This window comes from Lampetra fluviatilis, chromosome 20 (genome assembly GCF_964198595.1).
Source record: "Lampetra fluviatilis chromosome 20, kcLamFluv1.1, whole genome shotgun sequence".
NCBI classification, from domain to species: Eukaryota; Metazoa; Chordata; class Hyperoartia; order Petromyzontiformes; family Petromyzontidae; genus Lampetra; species Lampetra fluviatilis.
Window position 1 is genome coordinate 11,431,291 of NC_136294.1, and position 22,533 is coordinate 11,453,823.

Below are 22,533 nucleotides of genomic sequence, written 5' to 3' on the forward strand. Positions count from 1 at the left end.
GTGACTGCAGGAATTACTCTTTGGTTCTTTCGGTAAATTATTATTTAATTTATTTTCTTTCTACGTGACTTTACCGAAAGAACCAAAGAGAAAAAGAATCCCAGATAATTTTACAATGCAGTTTACATTAAATAAAGAGATCACATTAATGACGATGGGTTTGAATGTGTAAGTTGCATATTTATCAAGATTAACGTTTTATAATCAGTGCATCAACACCCAAAGCTCATTTTCCCTTGTATCTGCAAGATAATATGACTGGTCAATGTGCAATCCTCGTAATGTGAATGAGTATTTGTGTTGTCTTGCGATGACTTGTGTTTAATTTTTTAGCATTAGCTCAGTGGGCTTTCTCCTGAAGGGTGATATAATAAAGGGTGAGAACCCCTTGATTTTATAACCTGTATCAAATGAACTAAACTAAGTGTAACAGCAAACATTAAACGGGGAAGTATTGCTGTGCTTCTCGGAACATGATCGGGCAACTCATGTAATTGACCCAGCTCCAAAACCTGCAATCATGTGCCATCGCATAATAGACTCTAGATTAATTGCATTAATTAACAGGGAATGGCCACGTTGTTCTGGGCAACTGGGTGCATGTACCATTGTCAATATCACAAATCCTGACTCATGAATTGGCTGCGAAGAACGGGGGGGGGGGGGGGGGTGAGAGCTGGAGGGGTGGGGGAACTGGAGTGGTCAGTGCCATCGCGTGGCTGGCATTTGGCCCTGATGCAAGGAATGAAATGGCCCCCTGTTCAATTTCCCTCTTTGTTGCCCGGTTCCTGGACCCCGATGCAGTTGCACCATCTGCACACTGGAAGCTACACAACCCCCACTGTTTTTGGGGAGATGGATGAGAATGCAGCAATGATGCATTTCCATGACTAAACGAAACGATATCTTTATTTTATTTTACAAGGCCCACTGAGCTACATTGCTCTTTTTCAGAAGCGACCTGACTATGACAGTTGAAAGCTGAACAAAGTGGCTTATCATGTGGAAATTTATAGCAGCCAAATACTCTCAATGTGAAGGGAAAAACCGGAGGACCCGGAAAAAAATCCACGCGACCACGGGGAGAACATGCAAACTCCAAATTTACAGGCGTCAGTCGGGATCGAACCCACGACCTTCTGTATTACCAGGTGAGCTAGTTAGCATCTCCTAGCCACCGTGGCGACTAAGTTGTCATGGGGTCAGATCTGTGCCAGGCTGGAGCAGCCTAGTGCCCACTTATTTTCACAAGTTGGTAAGCAATGCCCATGACATCTTGACAGGCCGGCCCCAGGCAACAGGACTGTTCTAAGAAACGGTCACAATGGAACGAGTCAATCAGACCTGTCACGCACGGCGGAAGCACAGATTATGTTGTATTTTCACGCAATTTGAGGATGGCTACTTTTTGACATTCAAGAATAATTTTTGTTGGTCTATTCCCCCCCCATCTCATTCGTATGGTAACTCATTTACAAATAATTCGCTTCAATAAGTGATACATTGGATGGACTTATTCTGAGCCCAACGTGTCCATTTTAGTTGATGCATCATGACGTACATCGTACGTAGTCATTCCCTTCCCCTTCTCTTCACCTCTCCTCATCCCTGTCTATAATCTCACGCCACCACTTGCCAATCTCACACCAACCATTAGTCACTCACGTTTGCGATCTGCAAATTGTGAGTTTTGTGTCAACCATGTTGGTTTATCGACAGGACAAGTAAAATTAAAATTTACGTTAAAAAAAACAATCGCAAACCCTCTTATATTAAAATGTGTAAAAAAAAATAGCATCACGTTTGCATACTTTGCAAATTATCATCTTCTCCCACCGTAGCCTGGATTTCTACCGGGTGTAGATGCATCCCCCCTGGCTCAGACTCTTGTGGGTCATCAGGGGTAAGTGGGCGAGGGTGCAGATATATCAGGACGGGCGAGACAAAACTGAAGTAAAGAAACAAGCCTCAGCCTCACCTTGATCCAATTTTACCACGATCGTGACTGGTGGTGGCAACGTGGAGTCAAGGGATGACCATGTAAGACGGGCCTGTAGCCATGGGTTAGACCCCAGGTGACGTTGAATAGAGTATAGTGCCCCAACTAAATATACCAGATTGAAGAGGGTCACAGTGCTGGTCAGAATATGTTGGCGTCCTGCGTAAGTAGAGCACTCACCTGCACTATTTTAGCCAGCTACGGGGCTGGTGCAAGGAGTGGGGGTAAAGGAAGCGTGTGTACAGACACGGGTATAGCGTGGGGCATAGGCTTGGGTGGGTTTCGGCATGCGTTCCAGTATATCAGTCCACCGCACATCTACATTTTAAAACCGCTTTAAAGAAATTAGTATGGACGATTTTGAAATTATGGGGTCAATTTCCCAAGAGGGCCTGTTTAATAAAGGGCACAGTTACTCGTCCCATGTTGGCACGCCCGTGGGCCAAAAAAACACGTCCTACGGTTGATATCGCGTGTGACTGAACGAAGCGCCGTGAAACCAAGAGTACACCGCAATGCGACGTTTTGACTTTGATCACAACTGCCTCTGCTGCCTGTTAGTATTATTCTTATTCTCGTTTGTCATCTTCCACCATCCCCCCCAAGGGCCTCGTCTCGGTGCTGAACTTCGCCGCTCGCTAAGGGCTCCTCTTGGTGGCCACACCGAAACCAAAAGAGTCGTCGTTTTCGGGCCACGCCTGGTACGGGGAGGGCAGCGTGCGCGTTTGCGCTTGTCCGGTCAGGTGGACCTCGGTGTCCACCAGGCGACGGGGTGGGGACAGCCCCTCGCCTCCTTCCGGCTGTCTCGCCTGCTGCTGCTGCTCCTCCATGGCAAAGCTGTCGTAAGCCTCCTTGCACGAGTCCTCGGGCAGCAGCGCCCGGCGCTCGGTGAAGGAGGCGGACGGGCGCAGCGCGCACACGTGGCGCAGCAGCAGGAGCATCGGCGCGTAGAGGACATTGGTGAGACCCATGCCCAGGCTGAGCTGCACGAAGCCCATGGTGTGGACGATCTGCCCGGCCACGATTGGGCCCATGGCGTAGGCGAGTGAGTAGGAGATGTCCGCGATGGCGTACACGCTGCCGTACACGGACGCGTAGCGCACGTCGACGAGGAAGGCGAGGAGGGGCAGCAGCGCCGTGTCGACGAGCGCGATGCCGAAGCAGATGCCGCAGAGCGGGGCGATGAGCTCCTCGAAGGTCCGGCACGCGGGCACCAGGCACGAGCTGGAGCCGATGATCACGAGCCCCAGGCCGCCGTAAAACCACTGCAGCTGCGGGTACTTGGCGGCCAGCTTCACCGTGATGTAGACGCCGAGCACGTGCGGGAAGAAGGCGGGCAGCCACGTCATGCCGCGCTGCCACTCGTTGGCGCCCATGGTCTTCTTCATCCACGACGCGATGGTGGGCTCCAGGAACGCCAGCGGGATGTTGGCCATGGTGAGCGCGCCCGCCACCACCACGATGTAGGGGTCCATCATGAGGCGGTAGATCGGCGTGCCCTGCGGCAGGTTCTCGCGCGAGCGGCTCGAGAAGGGCTTCGCCACCACCATGAGCAGGAGGCCGTCGAAGAGCGACACGCAGGCGAGCACGATGAAGGGCACCCGCTTGCCCACGAACTCGTACAGGGTGCCGCCGAAGGGAGGTGCCACGAGACTGCCGAACGAGATGAAGGCGAGCGCGATGCCCAGCGCGCGGCTGCGCGCCGCCTCCTCCGTGAAGCGGTCCGCGATCATGGCGATGCCCGCCGTGTCGGCGAACGCGGACCCCAGGCCCTGCAGGGAGCGCGCCGCGAACAGCGTCGCGTAGCTGTCGCCGAAGGCGAACACGGCCGTGGAGAGGAAGATGATGGAGAGGCCGATGAGCAGCGGGAGGTCGTAGCCGACGCGGTCGATGAACGTGCCCGTCAGGGGGTTCACCAGCAGCTGCACGATGGCCTTGGAGGCGAAGAGGATGCCGATGCGGATGTCCTCGTCGGCGTCGTCGTCGGCGACGTGCGCGGTGGCGGCCACGGTGGCGGCCAAGGCGGCCGCGGTGGTTGCCGTGCCACCGGTGAAGTTGTAGACACCGCCCTCGCCCTCCTCCTCGGAGTAGGCGGCGACGGCGGTCGTGACCTCGTGGCGGTGCTGGCTCCGATGGGCCCTCTGCTCCTGCGCAAGCGCCGCCCTCTCCGTGTCCCGGTGGATGGCCTCGACGTAGTCGGGGATGATGGGCACGATCACCATGTAGAGCATATTGTCGAGCAGCAGGGCCACGCACACGATGAAGAGCACGAGGCCGCGCTGTCGTCGAGGATCCTGCATCCCACCCATGCCCCGGTTCGCCGTGTCCCGGACCCACGTGGCCACTCGCCACGCCATGCCCTTGTCGCTTTAGAGCCCCTTTGGCAAGCTGCCTCGCTCGGTCGACGGCGCCTTCGCTCAAGAGTTACGATTGGAAGCGATGCCACGTCTTTGTACTTCTGTCGAAGTTATGGCGACTCAGTCCCGGTTTGGTGGAAATGTTGCGACCGCTTAAGGGACATCCGATTGCGACGTTTCGGTGTGTAGCCTCCAGAACTGCTAATTGCACTTGCAGTCCCTAAAATGTATATTCTGTTAAAAAAGTTACTCTTTTAGAGGCTATTGAAATAAATCACCTGGCAAAAGTGTATTCGCTTTTTCTTTTGTTCAAAGAAACATTGTCGAGAATGAAATAAGACTGTGCACAAGTTGATTTTGACGTAAGGCGGACATGAAGTTTGCGGAAATACTTTGCGCGCGCGCGTGTCTGTGTGCGGGTTTTTTTTGTTTCCAGCCAGCCGACTTTATTTCGCCTTTGGTCTCTCTGTCTCTCGTCTCTCGTCTCGTCCACCCCGCAACGTGGAAGGGTGGGTGAGGGTGAGTGGGTGTCCCGCGAAGGCGGTGGGTATAGTCTCGCGACTGAAAAGGGGGAAGAGAGAAGAGAGGGGAGAGGAGGAGGAGGAAGAAGAGACAAGAGAGACCTTATTTGTTTGTCTACATTTTGCTCTCCCGCACAATCATAAACACACCATTACAATATTTAGCATTTACTTTATTGGGGATTTTTTGTTCGTAAAAAAAAATCACCAATGATAATCCAATTCGGATAACTTGGCCATGAACGAAATTTCCATTCAGAACTCTCACAGTGAGCGTTAGAGTTATCACATTATGTCAGGGGACGGCCCCAGAAGATGAAATTACAGAACTACTTCTGAAGCCACTTCAGTGGGCCTCCAATCCAAATCTGGACGGTGTTCCTTTCATGCGTTGTAAAGGGTGACATTTCACCAAAAATTTGGATCCTCAGAAGAAGCCACATTTTGTAATTAAAACAAATGTAGGATGGTGGAATATTTATGCAGTCATTGGTGACCAGGCTGAGATAATTAATTCATTATATATGATCACGCAATTTAATCACAGATGTGCCGAAACAAGCATTCTAATTTGATCATATCAGCCGTGTTGGCTCGCTCTGATGTGGGCATCAGCCTCAACTCATCTGGCCGCCTATACAGTGTTTAATTCGAATGTTAAGTCGGCTGGAAGAAAACTAACTTTCCTATCAACGTTATGTGCTATTTTATTGACGTGTCGATACAAAATAATGCTTCCTAAAAGCAGCTATTATCGTATTATATGAAGGTATTCATCGAAAAACTTGTAATTTCTGACAACGTTATACAAACAACAGGTGAACATGATATAAGGGAACTTACCTGCCATTGAGTCCGCAGAATTACTTTTGAGTCTTCATTCTATTTTACTTTTTCACCACAAGCGCGAGAGGATAATCCTGATGCGTGGTGCAGATGAATGATCATAAACATCTATCGTCTGTAACATATACTACATCATTCACGAGTGAAAGTATCTCCCCGAATAATGAGATGCTGCTCATCTCTGTTGGTGGCAGATGCAAACACGATAATAAATTCAGTCTTGCTGACCCACCCATGATGGATATTGTGAAAAGAGCTTCATAGCTCATCGGATTCCTACTGCAGTCTATATAAAGATTCATATTCTGTATTTTAAATTCGAGATGCCAGAACCAAAAGTAAATGGAAACCATAATGAGTAAGGTGCCGAGGAAGAACAATAGACAACACGTTGGCGAAGCACGGCAAATATCCAGCGGTTATCGCAGTGTAAGCACATTTGCGCCACTGAAATTCAACACATTTGGGAGCAATTGGAAAAGGTATAATTGGTAAACACTTATCCAAAGTCTAAAGCGAGTCTCAATTTAAAGTAAGAAGTCCAGTTCTCGAATACTGGTTCTATTGTCACAACCTTTGGCACATTGTCGCAAATCATATACGTACACTAGACATTTACATCAGAGGCCAGAAAGAAAAAAATAACATTCACTTATTGTAGATTTGACGTCCTTAGATGCAAATCTTAAATTATTTTTAAAATCAGATTTACATTTTACGCAACTTCAAAAATGACAGATATATACCAACAAACATCATGGAGGGTGATTATCATACTGTCAAATAGATAACTTAATGTTGCTCCATGAAGCTTGGGTCAAAACCAATGAGCCCAGATAACTGGCCAAGTGTTCTCTCAGATTAATTCTGTGTCGTTACCACTTTCTGCAAATTTCACAAAGTCTCAAGTCCATAAGAGCTCATTGTAAACTGCACCTACAACCAACGGTCTCTCCAATTGAGTGCACACTGTCATTTATAATCCCCTTTGGACCCATGCAATTAAATCTCAACATCAATTCCTGGCTGTGGAACACTGAAATACAACGTTAAAATAAGACAACAATAGGAATGACTGAGAAAGGTTTTCACTTTTTTTCTGGCAACAAAACAGGTGTTGAGATGTTAAAACATCAAACTGAAACCTTTTACAAGGAATCATGTCTGCATTAACTACAATACATGTGGTCAGAATGCAAACAAAAAACGTACTCTGATAATATATGCATTGTCTTTGAAACTGATTGGTCTACACCAGAGAGAGCTTTCTTTTGAGCCTAGTCCCAAATGGTGTTAGACCAGAGGACGCCAAAAGGCGAACAGCACAAAGACAATGCCACTATCAGAGTAATGAGGGCTCGGGGTGAGCAACTACATCATGGGACCTCTTTTGCCAGTACCAAAATATGATAATAGGTTTCCCCCTTTTTCAGTTTGGTGTTTTAACATCTCAACACCTATATTCTTGGTTCTTTCGGTAATACAAATAAACAATTAAATTCTCACGACGTTTCGTAACGTCGTGAGAATGTAATTGTTGTATTTTTATTATTATTTTATTATTTACCTTTTACGTGACTTTACCGAAAGAACCAAGAATATGAATCCCTGCAGTCACGAAAGCTTTAAATCAAAATCTCAACACCTGTTTAGTTGCCAAAAAAAGGGGAAAACCTAGTCTCATATTTTGGTACTGGCAAAGGAGGTCCCATGATGAATGAGAATTACTTTAAAAAAATAGTTGTACCGACATATCTATTTCACAATTCCCCCCCCCATATCCAAACAAGCATTGGGCGGCGATAATCTATATTGACCGATACGAGACAATGATGAGAATATGTATTGCCATCGCGCCTTGATATGTACCGCATGGGAGGCGTAGGATTAATAGTAAATCATTTATGATGATCCTACTGTAGGACTGGTAACCAGATTGAACAATCATCATTCGTTTTGACCGTAACTTTGTTAAGATCTGAGTTGTCCCCTGTATCGGGTTCAAGCTTGCATCTCGAATTTTCACCACTGACTCAAGGCTGTCTATACTCTTAGGTTTTTTCGGTAAAGTCACGTAGGTAAAAAATAAAATAAAAAGTTACTAATAAAATAATTAATCATTTTATTTTATTTCTATTATTACTTTTAGTAATTTTTTATTTTATTTTTTACCTACGTGACTTTACCGAAAAAACGTAAGGGTATGAATCCTTGCAGTCACGAAAGCTTAAAATATAGACTCAAAGCTGTCTATCGGAGATGAGCACTATGTATGCTTATTTAGGAACCGCTTTGACTTCAAAAAGTTATTTGGGGCGAGGCTGAGACAATCAAACGTATTACAACATACGAAAAGCTGACTTAACCTTGGGTAACATCCTAGATTTCCAACCCAGGATCTCAATGGCTTAGCACAGTTCTAAGCTACACAATTGATTTTGAGCAATTCTTCACGTACATGTGTATGGTGATGCATTGACGATGCTGATGATGATGATGACGATGATGACGACAGTTACGCAGTGGGCCTGTTACATGATATCTTGCATCTCTGCCAGCATCAGTGACAGCCCACCCCCCACTCAGGATCTGCGGGATTAATGCTGCTTTCCACCTACACTCCAAAAATGTTGCGTGTTTGCAATGCTTAGCGAAGCAAGCGTTGCGACAGATAGCCGAGGCACAGGCGTTCAAATGTGATGGTGTTGCACATTGCACAGTTGCTGTTGCAACCTCAATCATATATTATGTACGTATGTTGAAATGTACGTTGAACTTCTTTCGCACCGTACGTAGCCAACCGTGCTCATCGGAGGTGCGGGGGAACGATAGTGACGGAATGGAAACCAAGGAATGGAACGCGTCTGAAAGGACATCCACTCAGGAGATGGAACGATGACGTAAGCGCATGTGCGAGTGCTGGGTGGCTTGTACAATCACGGAACCATACAACATCCATTGTGACGGCTTGAGGAAGCCTTCATCCAGCAGTGGATTTACCACAGCTGATGGTGATAATGAAGCAAGTTTAGAAATGTTTTTCTTTTCTCAAAAAACGTTCATCTAAAATCAATGCAGTAATATTTATATCATTTCATCGGGCTAAACAATTTACCCCTCTTTGTAGAGCGGCTTCACGCTGGGCCCCCATTACTCTGCTAGATGGCCCCCGGCCGTGACGCCAGGACCCTGCCAGTGACACCTGTATGACATTTAAATATAAATAGACGGACCTATGCTACAAGGAAATTCGCTTTTTTTTACAGACGCTACGCAGCATTGTGATAAATCGTAAGTTAAACTCTAATTGTCTCTGCCCAAACGGGCGTGGAGCGATGCTCATCTCTACTGGCAGCTCTGAGCAAGTGCAGGGAATCCCACGTGTATGCGGCTGGCAGGATGAGACTAAGATGTGGTAATATCCCTCGAAAGCCAGACCAATTGGGGAGCAGAGGATTGCCGATGATGGGCTATGCATATTGTAAATTATTAACCAGTAACCACATTTACATCTCACACCTGGAATTGAATTAAGACCTAATAATACGTAACTAATTATTAACAAATTAATATTTACAATGTAATTATGGTTCAAAAGCTACTACTATCCACTGTAATTCAAATCACTTCTCATTACCATGATATCTAGGTTGATTCTGACGCCAAAAACAATGGGGCTTGAAGAATGTATTAAAAAAAAAAATTCGTGGATGAACGTGGCATCCAGGTGCATTGGTTCACCATATTCTATACAACATATACGTGTACACGTGTTGTCTTTAGAATTGCTCGTACACGTACAAAAGCCATCACTTTATACGCGAAGTGACAATTAGCAAGTGAACAGTGTGTTTTAGGATTGTTAAATACTTACGTATATATTTTGGTAGCCTTTCTGGCTTGCCCAGAATTCCCGCTTAATTAAGTCCAGCTTGGAGAGGTGAGACTGTGTTTATGAGGTCATGGGGTTACATATTTTTCTGGGTCCCCTGCCTAGTGACTGTGGCGCCCCACGTGAGAGTCGGGATAGGGTCCCTGACTCGCAGGGCCCTTCCGAGCAGGGGCCATCTGCTGCAGCCACTTATCCAAGAGGTGGAAATTCCACATTAACAATTGCAACGGCGAGTATCTCTAAAATAAGACACGGGCCATTGATGTCCCAGAGAGTGCGTACTCATCGTATCAACCGCCGAAGGAATACTAAGCGAGTAAACTCCCCACGCGGGATTCGAACCGAATCAACTGCTCCGATTAAAGTACCAACGCAGATGGATTTAAATACAGGCCAATTTGAATAGAGCCAAAAATAATCTAATACCTTCTCCTTAAGAATGTAAAAATGCAACTTCCCAGATGTAATTCAGCTATTTCGTTCTACGCCATGGAGTAGCTCTTGTATTAATGAAAGGACTAAACAAGAGAGGATGTTTGTTTAGAGTTTTCTCTCCAAAGCAATATATGCACATTGAGTTTGGCATTCATTTGGGAAAGTTAACGCGTAGCAGCGAGATCTTAAAGGTTGTGAAAGTAAAATATTGTCCTTATATGGATTTGTGTTTACAAGGCACTTATTATTTTGTGATTGTGTTGCAAAAATGCGATCGAGTCTATTGATATGAATATTCCAAAGGTAGCTGAGTCGCCTGGTCTATGTGCTCAACACCGAGCAAAATTTTCAAATATCATTATGTTCCAGAATAACATTTCTAGTAATGTTTAAAAAAAGAAAATTGTATCCATTCTCAAACGAGCGATGGGGCGCTGCTCCGTTGTTGGCCAGAACGAAAGGTGCAAATTCCACATTCCAGTGACGGGGACCTTGGGCTGATGCGAGCCCTGGCAGGGAGTACAACTCGCATTTTTTCCGATTGTGAGTCGAGGGCCTTTAATATAAACATGCGTTCAGATTATGTAGGTAATTATGCCGATATACATTTCCACATGGTATGCCACTTCGTTGAACTCTCAATTGTGGTTAGGTCGCTTCTGAAAAAGAAGCGAATAGCTCAAATTTAGATTTAAAGCTTTCGTGACTGCATGGATTCATCTTCTTGGTTCTTTTGGTAAAGTCACGTAGAAGGGAAATAATAAAATAATAAAAATAAAACATACTAAAATACAATTATCACGACGTTTCGGCCACAACACAAGCAGCTTGCGCAAGCTGCTTGCGTTGTGGCGAAAACGTCGTTGTGGCCGAAACGTCGTGAGAATTGTATTTTATTATGTTTTATTTGTATTATTTTTTTATTTCCATTCTACGTGACTTTACCGAAAGAACCAAGAAGAAGCTAATAGTTCATTGGGCTGTATCTGGTAAGATAAAAAATATATAGTTTCGTTTTATAATTATATATTTGTTTAACTATTTTTAAAAGCGATTTGCTTACCTTTCCTATACTTCGCACTCCTATCGCGTTTTTGTATTGTTTGGTGTAACGTTCTGAAAAAGAGCTTCACAGCTCATCGGATATCTATAAAAAAAATTCAGATTCTGAATAACACAGGCATTGAGACTCACGCGCTACCCAGCAGTGAAACACGAGAGCACGTCTTCCTGTGTAACTACACCCACCCAGGTCTCCTTCGCAATAGATAATGAATACTAATGGGCTCTCACATGGTTAAATTAAACAGATGCTGGGCGGTTGAATCGTGCAATAATTACGGCACTAAGTTTGATAGTGGTCCTACTTTATATAAAATGACCTCGGCCATAGCAATGTAGAATTGGTTCAGGGCTTCCAGTAGCGATACGCATCTTCCCATGCACATTTGAGCAGAGCATCACGTTGTTGTTTTGGAATGCATTGTTATGTAATTCTGAAATTGACAATGTTAATCTCAATAGACTTGCACGCGAATGCTAAAATATACACGTTATATTTATTAATCTCACAGCTCTCTTTGTTAATCCACTGCTGGAGGAAGGCCTCCCCTCCACTGGCAAGTGTGGATTGGTGGTGGGTGGGTAACAGGACCAGTTCAGATATCACTGGCCATTGACATTCGATTTTGCACTAACCGGGCAGCGGTCCCCAACCTCTTTGGCACCAGGGACCGGTTTCGTGGAAGATAATTTTTTCACGGACCGAGGTGGGGGGGGGGTCATCATTGGGTCTTTCCCCCTTTTCAAAGAAGCTCTCCAGCGACGTTTGTTTGTTACTCATTGTGGCTACTAGGGGCTAGAGCTTGTGGGCTCACCAACACTGTGACTGAGACAAGTGCGCGGTGCGGGAAAGAAGCGCGGACGGAAGTGGTGAATAATAAAATAATGGGGGCGGGCCACGCACGGACTCACCGCCCTCACCTCCTGCTGCTGTGCGGCCCGGTTCCTAACAGGCCGCGGACCGGTACCGGTCCGCGGCCTGTTGGGGTCCCCTGCACTAACGGATGTGCCACCACTCCATCCTGATAGCATCATTTTCTTTGATCATTTTACAGCCCTTTGTGAATTCACTTTCGGTCACGGGAGATGTTTGGCTTTTCCTACCAAGCTGACCAGTGTGGACTGGTGACGTGGGAGGTGAAACAAAATACTCGTCCAGATATTGTCATGCCACTGGAGGCCAAGTGTCAAAACGCCTCCCCAGTAACATTCAATAACAACCCAAACAAACCTGACACTTCACATTTTTGTAAATTTCGTCTGCGTGATGCAGCATACTGACTTTCGGCGACTGCAACTTTGCTGTCTTGTATAATATTCTGTAATCACACATGTGAGTTATCGTTACCAACTGTTACAAGCTCTTCCCCTATCCTTAGCCGCACACCACAAGTCAGTAATCAGTTTGTGGCAATCAGAACTCTGCAGGTGGTAGATGGAACAGGATACACAGCTGCAAGGGTAATTGCAGGAACTGGAGGAAAACTATTGGTCAGTGTATGTGATGCCTCATGTTCCGCAAGCCACACGGTCCAGCCAACCTGTCTCCTTTCCTGTACATTTAATTAAATGCTTCTCTGCGGCATATTTCCATTAAATAAACATCGCCAGTGTCCAAGGTTACGTAGAATATCGCAACTCTACGTCGCTTCCATTGTTTTGGCACGGCTCACAGCTATTACATCATCGACACCTGCCTGTCAAAGTCTGCCCACATAGCATCGTATCGTCTGGATTTGGGTCTTCACGTTGGTTGCTGACTCCTGGGTGGTCTCGATAGCCTGTATCGGTAACCTGTTCTACCAATTACAACCATCTCCCAGCTGCGTCTCCACAGCATCCTCTTCATGTTCTATTATGCACCTCCAACATACGAATCCTCACCCACCATGACATTGCTGGCATCCTCAAAGGCTAGAGGTTTCTTTCTTTTCCTGATTTGTCCAAGTCCAGCTCTCCGGCTGTTGCTTCTAATCCCACACTTCAAAGACCCACCCGTTAACGCTACAGTTGACATTTACCTGTTGAAATTGTTTTATGTAGTCAACCAACAACCCACTCTGCTTATGCAATGTACCTTAACCTCCTCCTCGCACCTCCGATTGGCGCGGTTGGCTATGTACGGTGCGAAAGAAGTTCAACGTACATACATCCTCAATTAAGCAAGTAGGTACTCCCTTTGCTGTCGCCTGTGCTGAGGGCGCAGAGCCTCACAATCGTAACGACCGGCGTGAGCTGTGTTTTTTGTAAAGCTCATCCGGGCACCACTTCAGTTGAGGCTTCCAGCTGTACAACAGAGGCAATTGTGAACGCACGGAGCACTTTGCAGCGCTAACGGGAGCACAAGGAGCGAGAGGCAACGCATTGTCTACGCGCGAGAAATAGCATCTCTCCTTTCGCCTCATTGAGCCGTCAGAGGGCGATTTACACTGTTTCATTTAAAACCACAACACCCTCAAAGTAATTGTCATGAAACTAACCGCACTGCTCACCGCTCGTCGTCTGTTTACATGCGAGCTACAATCGCCACCCTATATCTGTTTAGTTGCCCTGCACATGAATTGTAATTTCATTCTGATTCGTCAAAACATGATCTGCCCGAGACGATTTGTTTTGCAGGGATTTTTTTGGGATCAAATAACGTCCATTTGCGTATTGTGCAATATTGAACATTTATCGTGCTATAATGTTAAGCACTTTGGACTTGCAATCTTGATGTCACCGGTTAAAAATCCCAGGATGGAAGTTGAAACAACGTGAACGTTTTTCTAAATCCGTCCCACCTCTGTCCACCCAGCAGCTACAAGTGGACTGCACCACAGTTGATTGCTACGTCGTGTGTGGTGGGGTAAGACATCTGACCAGCATAGAAGGCAAACATATATTCTCTAGAGCTTCCTCTCTCGTGGAGTGGGGGGACATTTCACCACCGGTTGCCAATAAAGGTCCCCTATCAGCCTTCTATCATTAGTCAAAAATGAGTGTTCCTCTTTCTAAACGAAATAATGTTGTGGGAGTGTGGCTGTGAGGTTCAGGCTGGCATTGGTTGTCATAGGCTTACCTGTTTAGTAGAATACTTCTCTGTGCTCTCGGAATCTTAACATGAGACTATTAAATTCCCGTTCTCAACTGTGTTAGGGATTAGTGTATCACCTCGTGTCAGAGAACAACTACCTGAAGATGACATCACAACAATTTTCTGCGGTCTCATTATCCCCACTGAGTGATAAACCTGCATATGCCATTCAACGAGTAATTGCGAAACGGTAAACTGCTTTACTTTTTTTCTAGTTTTCATTCTGTGTTAAAAGCCACATTAAGTTAAAAACGAAACCTTAAATTACGTGGGGCATTTTTTTAAAGTGCACATTGGCGACCACGATGAGTTCATAGGCGCAAAACAATCGAGAACTTGGATGAATCATGGGTGATTGCCCAGGATTTAAACCCATGTCAGTGGTCCTGGGCTCAGTGCTCTGACATCGACGTAGCATTTGTTCCCCTCAGCCAGCTGTCCACTTCACAGGAGAGGCATTAATTAAAGGACACATCGTTCCACATCCACGCCTTCCGCGCGTGTTTTCGCTTGCGACTGGGAAGTGATCGCCGCCACTCACTCGTGGGTCACGGAGCAGCGACGCACGAAAGCCGTGGGGCCGGGAGTCTCATGATTAGAAGCAACATGGGGCAATCGATTCACGTCACCCTAAATGTCGTGCAGGCAATGTGAGACGCGTGCGGCGTAGCATTGAGCTTTGGCCACATGCGCGTGCCCGCACGAGCACGGTGCGACTGGCACAACGATTGCATTTACAAACGTGCACTCAATGTGGTTGTATGGCACAAGTGCATGACCATTTATTAATATTGACAGAGGTGTGTGTGTGTGTGACATTACCAAATACTTTTCAAGTGAACTCAAGCTGCCTTGTTCAGTATACATCCTGTTACATACTATTTAAATATATAACTGACATAAAACTGTAACTGTTATATACTATATAACTGTTATATTACTATTATATTATTGGTTCTTTCGGTAAAGTCACGTAGAAGGGAAATAATAAAATAATAAAAATACAAAACAATAAAATTATTTCAGACCGCATTCCATTCTCTTCTCTCCCCTCCTTTTTTCCGAACATAGATGGACTCGTCCATCTGACCAACTGCCAAATCGCTGTCCGTGGTGCTGACGTTATGAAAAAAACCGCCACTTTTTTCAAATTTTCTTGCTGTGGATTTCACACCTGATGACGATTGCTTGTGTTGCAGTCGAAACGTCATGATATTTTTTTGCTTAATATGTTTTATTATTTCATTATTTCCCTTCTACGTGCCTTTACCGAAAGAACCAAGAATATGAATCCCTGCAGTCACGAAAGCTTTAAATCAAAATGTTATATTTCTGTTCAACCCAAGCTATTAATGCTTTTATATTTCCATTACCTTTGTACCGTGTTGCCTTTTGGCGTTTTCTGGTTCAACACTGGTGAGACAAGGCCTTAATCAGAATATCAGAATACTTGTTTTTACTGGAGGAATCCGATGCTCTTTAAAGCTATCTTTTAACAGATGTCTCTGGTGTAGGCCAATCAGTTTCAAAGACAATGCATGCATTATCAGAGCATATTCTTTGGGTCTTTCGGTAAAGTCACGTAGATGGTAGCTCTCAGCCAGTGTTCAAAATGCCACATTCCTATTACTTGGTCATACTCACTATAGTACAGTCAATGTTGATTTCCCACAAACTGTTTACACTTTTACGATTTTAATTCTCAGCTCTGCGATTGTTGAGTGCTCTGTCACAGCCATACTTGCTCAGATTCCAGTGTAATAATGGGCGCAAAGCAGGTTTATTTACAGCAATTCAAATTGGGCAGGAACAGTAACTAATTAAAATAAAACATATAAAACAACAAATTTAGGAAAATACTATTTATAAAGAAATCACTATACTAAATATTTGAACGACATGTAATCTAATGCTGTCGATTAATTTGTACTAAAAAACTAAACTATGAACAATTTTTATTTCACCAACTAAGACCCAATGAGCTATATAGCTCTTCTTCAGAAGCGACATGGCCACAAATGAAAGTTCAGCGACGTGGCTTATCACGTGGAAATTTATAGCAGCCAAATAGTCTACGCTCACGACACACACTTTGGCTAGACAGCTTAATCCAACAATAACAAAACCCTCCAGGCACCGTGGCTCCCATTTTCCATCATAATTTGACTTTTTCAAATAATGTTAGACCAAATTATCCGTGCTTAAATTATTCACATGGCTGGACACAAGCGATGACCCATTTCTGATTGGCATTCCTGGTATGCATCATTGCTTGGGCGCCACGGTGGTGAGATGTTAACTACCTTGTATGGTATACGGGAGGTCCGTGGGTTCGATCACGACCCTGATGCCTGCTGTATATTTGAAGTTTGCATGTCTCTCTCCCCGTAGTCGTGTGGATTTTTCTCCGGGTCCTCCGGTTTTTCCATCCACATTTAGAATCAACGTGCATTTCGAGTATTTGTCTGCTCTAAAATTCCACATGGTCATAAGTCACTCAGTTGGGATATCACTTGTGGCCAGGTCGCTTCTGAAAAAGAGCAATGTAGCTCAGTGGCCTTACCTGGTAAATAAAAAAATGTTTTTTTTTTGGTTTGTGCAAAAATAGAACGAGCATCTAGTTTTGGTGACCCAGGTCACTCTTGAAAATTTCGACTCATCCTCGATATCTCTAGAATTCTCACCTCGTTTTAAAAAAAAGAAACTTGAATTTAGTAGCGTTTGAACAGTTTTGGTTGTACGAATGATCCAGCTGGGTGGCGCTCTGGTTAGATCGCACGACTCACGGTGGGAAAAGTCGTGAGTTAATGTCCCAGGTCTGGAGTCGCCAGTCCATCATTCCTCTCGAGTCGATTAAAGTCGTCTAAACTTGTGAGAGGTGGTACTCACTGACTCCTGCCATGGAAATGTGGATTTTTTTCCCCAACTGGCTGCCAATGGAGATGAGCGTCGCTCCAGGGGTTCCCTTGGAGCATGGAGCACGTTCAGCTTTTTTAATAAAGCAAAACGAAACAATCGAGTTTGCGAGTTGTGAAAACCACTAAATAGTGCAGCTATCGTTTTGCCCTTGGGAGTTGAGCAATGAACGCTCTGTACAGGGCCGATGGAGCGATGAAATCAGCTCATGTGCACAAATGCCAGACGGTTTGTTCTATTGCAAGACCACGAGAGATGATGACAACGGCCTGGGGAGGCTTCCATCCAGGAGTGGATTGATCACAGCTGATGGTTATGTATGTATGTTTAACTTCTTTGCACAGTATGTAGCCAACCGCGCTAATCGGAGGTGCGGGGGAAGGACAACAAACTAAATACAAAATGCGGTTTCAAAGAAACGAGTTTTCAATTTAGATTTAAAAGTGCATAGCGCCCGTGGCTATCTATGACCAATAACTTACATTTGAAGCAAATGCTGCCCTGAACAATGGTTGTGTGTGTATGTACCATTGTGTCTTATGATGAAGGGAGGCCAGGAATAATAATAACACGGGAGAATGTCTTCCTATTCAAATGAGCATTGGGGCGGTTCTCGTATTTATCGAAAGACATGAGCCAGTGGTAGAAAGGCCACATCACTTTGTCGAGGGCCAGTGTCTCGATCGGGTGACTACCGTGAACAGGTGATTATCAACCAATTCTCAGTTGGCATTGAATGGGTGGCTGGCCACTTTGCATGGTCCGAGCCCAGCTATAGATGCCTGGTTATTTCTGTGTAGATTTAAGCGTGCTGTCTGATGTGGAGTGGACATTGTCAAGACGCTGATATGCACAAGGGCAAAACCATTGTCTACGTGTGCATGTATGTATGTATGTAGAACCTCTTTCGCATCGTATGTAGCCAACTTTGCTAATCGGTATTGGACAACTTTATAGGGAAAGGTCAAGTGAGAGTGTTGCTCTGCCATTATGAGTGGTAGAGTGGTGGAAATTCCACTCTTTTTCGTAACAAAACGCGAGCTCGGCTTTGGCACAGCGCAAAACACAGCTCACTCAACCGGGTGTTACAATTCACAGAGGACAAAGGTGGTGAGAGGAGCCCTGCTGCCCCAGCCAAATGAAGACATCACGTCAGGGAGAGGATAAACATTTAAATGGGTCGGGGGGGGGGATGCATCGAATGAGCCTTTATACTATCCCTCCACCATTCCGTGGTCCGCTCCCGCTTCATCAGAGAGGAGTTCCACCCCTCTCTTTTTCAGTCCCTGTCTGCCGGCCCTCCTATCCGGCCAACTCACTTCAGGGTCTGACGACAGAGGACCATCTCGCCTCAAACTCTTTCTTGAGCTTATGACTTAAATGCTCCATGCCTGCATGTGCTAGGAGTGTACTATACTAGTTTCCATGAGGAGGGCTCATGATCCAGCTCACCAAAATAATATTTTTGGCTATAATATTGAAGGTCTGGTGCCAGAGCATGTTGATGTCTCGTTTCCGTACCAGGTCTCAAATCCCACAGGGTCACGACTACCGATGGGGAGAGGTTTGTGCCTTCACAAATAATTGAAAACAAACGTTTTCAATTATTTGTGGTAAAGTTTTGCTAGATCTGGGCAAGGCCAGAAGGCGTGAGGATATGTTTTTTGACCCTACCCGGAGGCCATCTTGGCCAGTCTGGTGAGGCCTCCATAAATTTTTCTCGTTTCTCATTCGTTAAGTATACTCCGTGTATGACTTTAAACTGGATGAGTCAAAGTGGGAGAGCTCTGGGGCCGGCTCTTGAGGCTCGCCAGTTCTGTGGCCAAGTCTGCGGTATTATCTCATGGGGCATAAACGTGTCTCACAGTTTATTGGTCGCTGGTCTTAGGCCTTGGACAGCCTCTAATTAACCATTGGTGTCTCCAACTAATTAGGTGGATCAACATGTCAACATTTTTGTCAGGGGATTTCGTTATGGCATCTATGATCTGGAAATATCAAAAAAATTGCGAGGAAGAATATAAGCGGGTCGCATCCCATGAAAGGGCAGCAACCTCCTATCTGCAAATAAAAGATCATCAACCCTTACCAGGCCAGACTGTCTCCAACTATTCCACCTTATGACTTTTAGTCACAAGTTGCCCCATAGCGTCGACCTTCTTTGAACATTAACATTTTTAGTGGAGTCTTTATTTTTTACTAGCCCCGTCTGGGTTTTACCTATGATCGTCAAAAGAGTCTGCTCTAGTCTTCCCGCCAGGATTTTAGCCAGAATTTTCTAATCCAAGTTTAAGAGGGAGATTGGCCTATAACTACCCAAGGCATCTTCCGGGGAACTTGGCGTATGAAGGATCGATATTCTGGTGTAATGTGTGGACTATAGCACTCCCTCCAGGGTGATTTTTAACTTCAGCGAGATGGGATCTCCCATCTTAATTTAGAGCTCGATTGTTAGTTCATCAGGGCTGGCTGCCTTCCCCGTTGGGGACATGCCCCTGGCCTCCTGGGATTCCTTTGGTGTGATGGGCCAACACGGTTCCCCACTTAGCTCTGGGCTTAATTTAGGGAGAGATATTTTGTCTAAAAAAAAAGATGCCTCTGGTTCTGGTTAATGGCGGAAGTCCTTTTCTTTGCAAATGGATGCAATATAAGAACAGCGCCCTCCTGGCTTTGACCATTCTTGCTAATATTCTGGCAGTGGCTCGGGGAGGGGGTCGTGGAAGGGTAGCCTGGCTCTCCTGTACAGTCGGCTTGCTTCGTTTGTTTATCAGTTCATTAAGTTCTAATTGTATCCCGCCTATTTATTTGAGGGTCTCTGAGGAGTGTGAAGACTTGAACCTTTCCTGCAGCTTGGTCGGGGTCTCCTCCCAGTTGTTGCTGCATTTCCTGGATTTTCGTCAAATCTCCGGGCCCCCTTCTCCTACAGTGAACCCCCTAATGCACGCTTTAAGGGCGTCCCACATTAGCTGGAGGGGGGAGAGGAGGGGTGTCGATGAGGAGTTAATTCTAATGAATGCCATAGTTTAGTTTTTAAGCTCAATGATTCATTAGTTGGTCCTCGTCTAGGAGCAGCCAGTCTAGGGACCAGAAGTTATTCATTACCTTGTGGGGGGTCCAGGACAAGTTGCGTTGGTCAACAAGCTGCATGTCTAGAATGTCGCCTTGGTGAGGTTGTGAGAATTAAGGTCTGGAAATTAGAAAGTCGTCGATTCTGGTGAGTGCCTTTGTGCACTTCGAAATTTTCTAAATGTGCGTGAAGTCTTTTGCAGCGGGGTATAGGGTCCTGCAGAGGTCTGTCAGCTGGTGTTGGGAGATAATTTCAGCCAGCAAGAGTGTTTGGGCAGCGTTTTGATCTGACATGGTCGTATGCGAGTTGTCTAGCGTGGGATCTTGACGAGATGCGAGTCGCCTCCCACAATGATGTCCCCTGTTATTTTCCCGATCGGAGCCGCAATTGTGGAAAAGTGCTTTTGAGTTAATCGAGGGGTGGGGGGGGTTGTACACATTAAGTAGGGTAATTTATTTGCCATAAAGCTTTCCTACATACCTCTTCTGGGAGTCTGGTGCCAATGTCTGGGGAGTACCTTTAATATGTTTTATTCATCCATTAGGATAGCCACACCTTTACTGACCGCGGTGTAGGCGGCGTGAAACACCTGGCCCCGATGAGATTTCAAGCCTCCAGCTGGGAGAAATGTGTCTCCGGCAGCAATAATATCCGCCCCGATGTTTATTCAAAAAGAAGAGCGGTGCGCGCTGCCTCTTAATAGGGCGATTCAAAAGCCGGTTTACGTCGAGGAAAATTAAGTTAAACTTTAACCTCCGAGGAAAAGGGGATTGAAATTCCGCAACTCGTGGTGGGGGGCCACTTTGTCCACAGGACAACCGCAGTGTGGCCGATAACTTAAATTGTGAATTTACAAAACGTTACCGCTTGTTCTCCCAGGTCTCCATTGCAAACAATGGTGATGAATCAAAAATGGGCGTTCACCTGGTTAAACACGTGACATCGATGCATGCGCAAATCGATAACGGCAAGATGACAATGTGTGCCTGAAGTGTGAGACACTCTACGTTATTTATATTTATATATTATGTAGGCTGATGCAGATTGTAACGGTCTAGGCATAGTCATATTAAAGTACTACCTTAAAACGGTGCGCTTTGTCGGTCCAGTCGTCTTTGTCGGTGTGCAAGAATAACGACGAAATGGGAGCCAAGTGATTGCTCGCATCAGAGAGGACGGTCGCCGGGGAGATGGAGCCATGAGTCTTACTCGTGTACAGGTGCAAAGTGGATTATTACATCGCAGGAGCATGAGAGATGGTGGTGGCTTGGTGAGCCTTTCATCGAGCAGTGGACAGATGATGACGATGATGAAAATGCTATAATGGTAATGGCAAGTCATTGTAGCAGGTCATGTGTCTGTTTTGTTACTTTTTAGAGCAATGAGTCAAAACCCTAAAGTGTGAAAACTGCTAACTAAACGAAACTTTTTTTTTTTTACCAAGTAAGGCCCACTGAGCTATGAAGCTCTTTTTCATAAACGACCTGGCCACAAATGACACCTAAACAAAGTGGTTTATCATGTGGAAAGCTATAGCAACCAAATACTCTAAACTCATGATTCTAAATGTGTGTTGGGGGGTGGGGGGGCGGACAGGGTCGGGATCGAACCCACCACCTCCTTCATACCAGGCGAGGTAGTTAACATCTTGATAACGTGGCGTCCCTGTTGAGCCAGTGGCGGAAGTTCCACATTACTCTGGCAGTGTTATTTTTTCTACAGGACAACCACTGTCAATACACACATATGCCTCATAATGATGCACTGTTCTGTTGGGGCTATTGCGAATATTGCTGCCAGTGAGCAATTTAGTTGCTCACTGGCAACAATAGCCCCAACAGTTACGAAGGCAGTCGCGTCACGTAATTTGGTGGTATGACGAGCAGCTTTCCCGACTGCCCTTTGTGTTCCCTTCCCCGACACCACACTACATACTCGTGTTTCGGCTGAGTAGACCTAGGTTAGATAACATTCGGCACTTGAGTGCTGCAACGACAGGAATCAAACGCGTGTTCCTGTGTTCGTAGCCAACACCTAACCAACATCCGCACGCGTGATATATTGCATGCCCTGTTGTGTTAGGCCGTTTGCTGCGTATTACATTAGCCAGGCGCCCTAACACGAATGCTGAATCGAGACTATTATATGATTAGCTATGCCATAACATGTCATTTGCCAGTGCCATTTGTAATTTCTTTGTAATTTCGCCAGACACACTGCCAATGTCACGCTTCAGCGAGACGCACGCACATGATTGAAGCACGATTGTAGTTCATTAGTTCTTGTGTTTTCGCATTTGACCATTTTTACACTAAATAGACCGTGTACCCATCTCGGTTACAGGTTCCCGAGTCGGCGGTGA

General features: G+C 45.6%; 2 protein-coding genes across 3 annotated transcripts in view; both read right to left on the minus strand.

Moving 5' to 3' along the window:
* CHAT (choline O-acetyltransferase) overlaps positions 1-22,533 on the minus strand; it is an 80,800-nt gene that overhangs the window by 52,473 nt on the left and 5,794 nt on the right. The window lies entirely within an intron of this gene.
* On the minus strand, positions 198-4,448 carry SLC18A3 (solute carrier family 18 member A3). Its single transcript, XM_078865614.1, has one exon. The coding sequence runs from the start codon at positions 4,354-4,356 to the stop codon at positions 2,638-2,640; it is 1,719 nt and encodes a 572-aa protein (XP_078721740.1). The 5' UTR covers positions 4,357-4,448; the 3' UTR covers positions 198-2,637.

Coding starts and splice junctions, on each gene's coding strand:
- SLC18A3 (XM_078865614.1), bottom strand. CDS start 4,356: ATGGCGTGGCGAGTGGCCACGTGGGTCCGGGACACGGCGAACCGGGGC.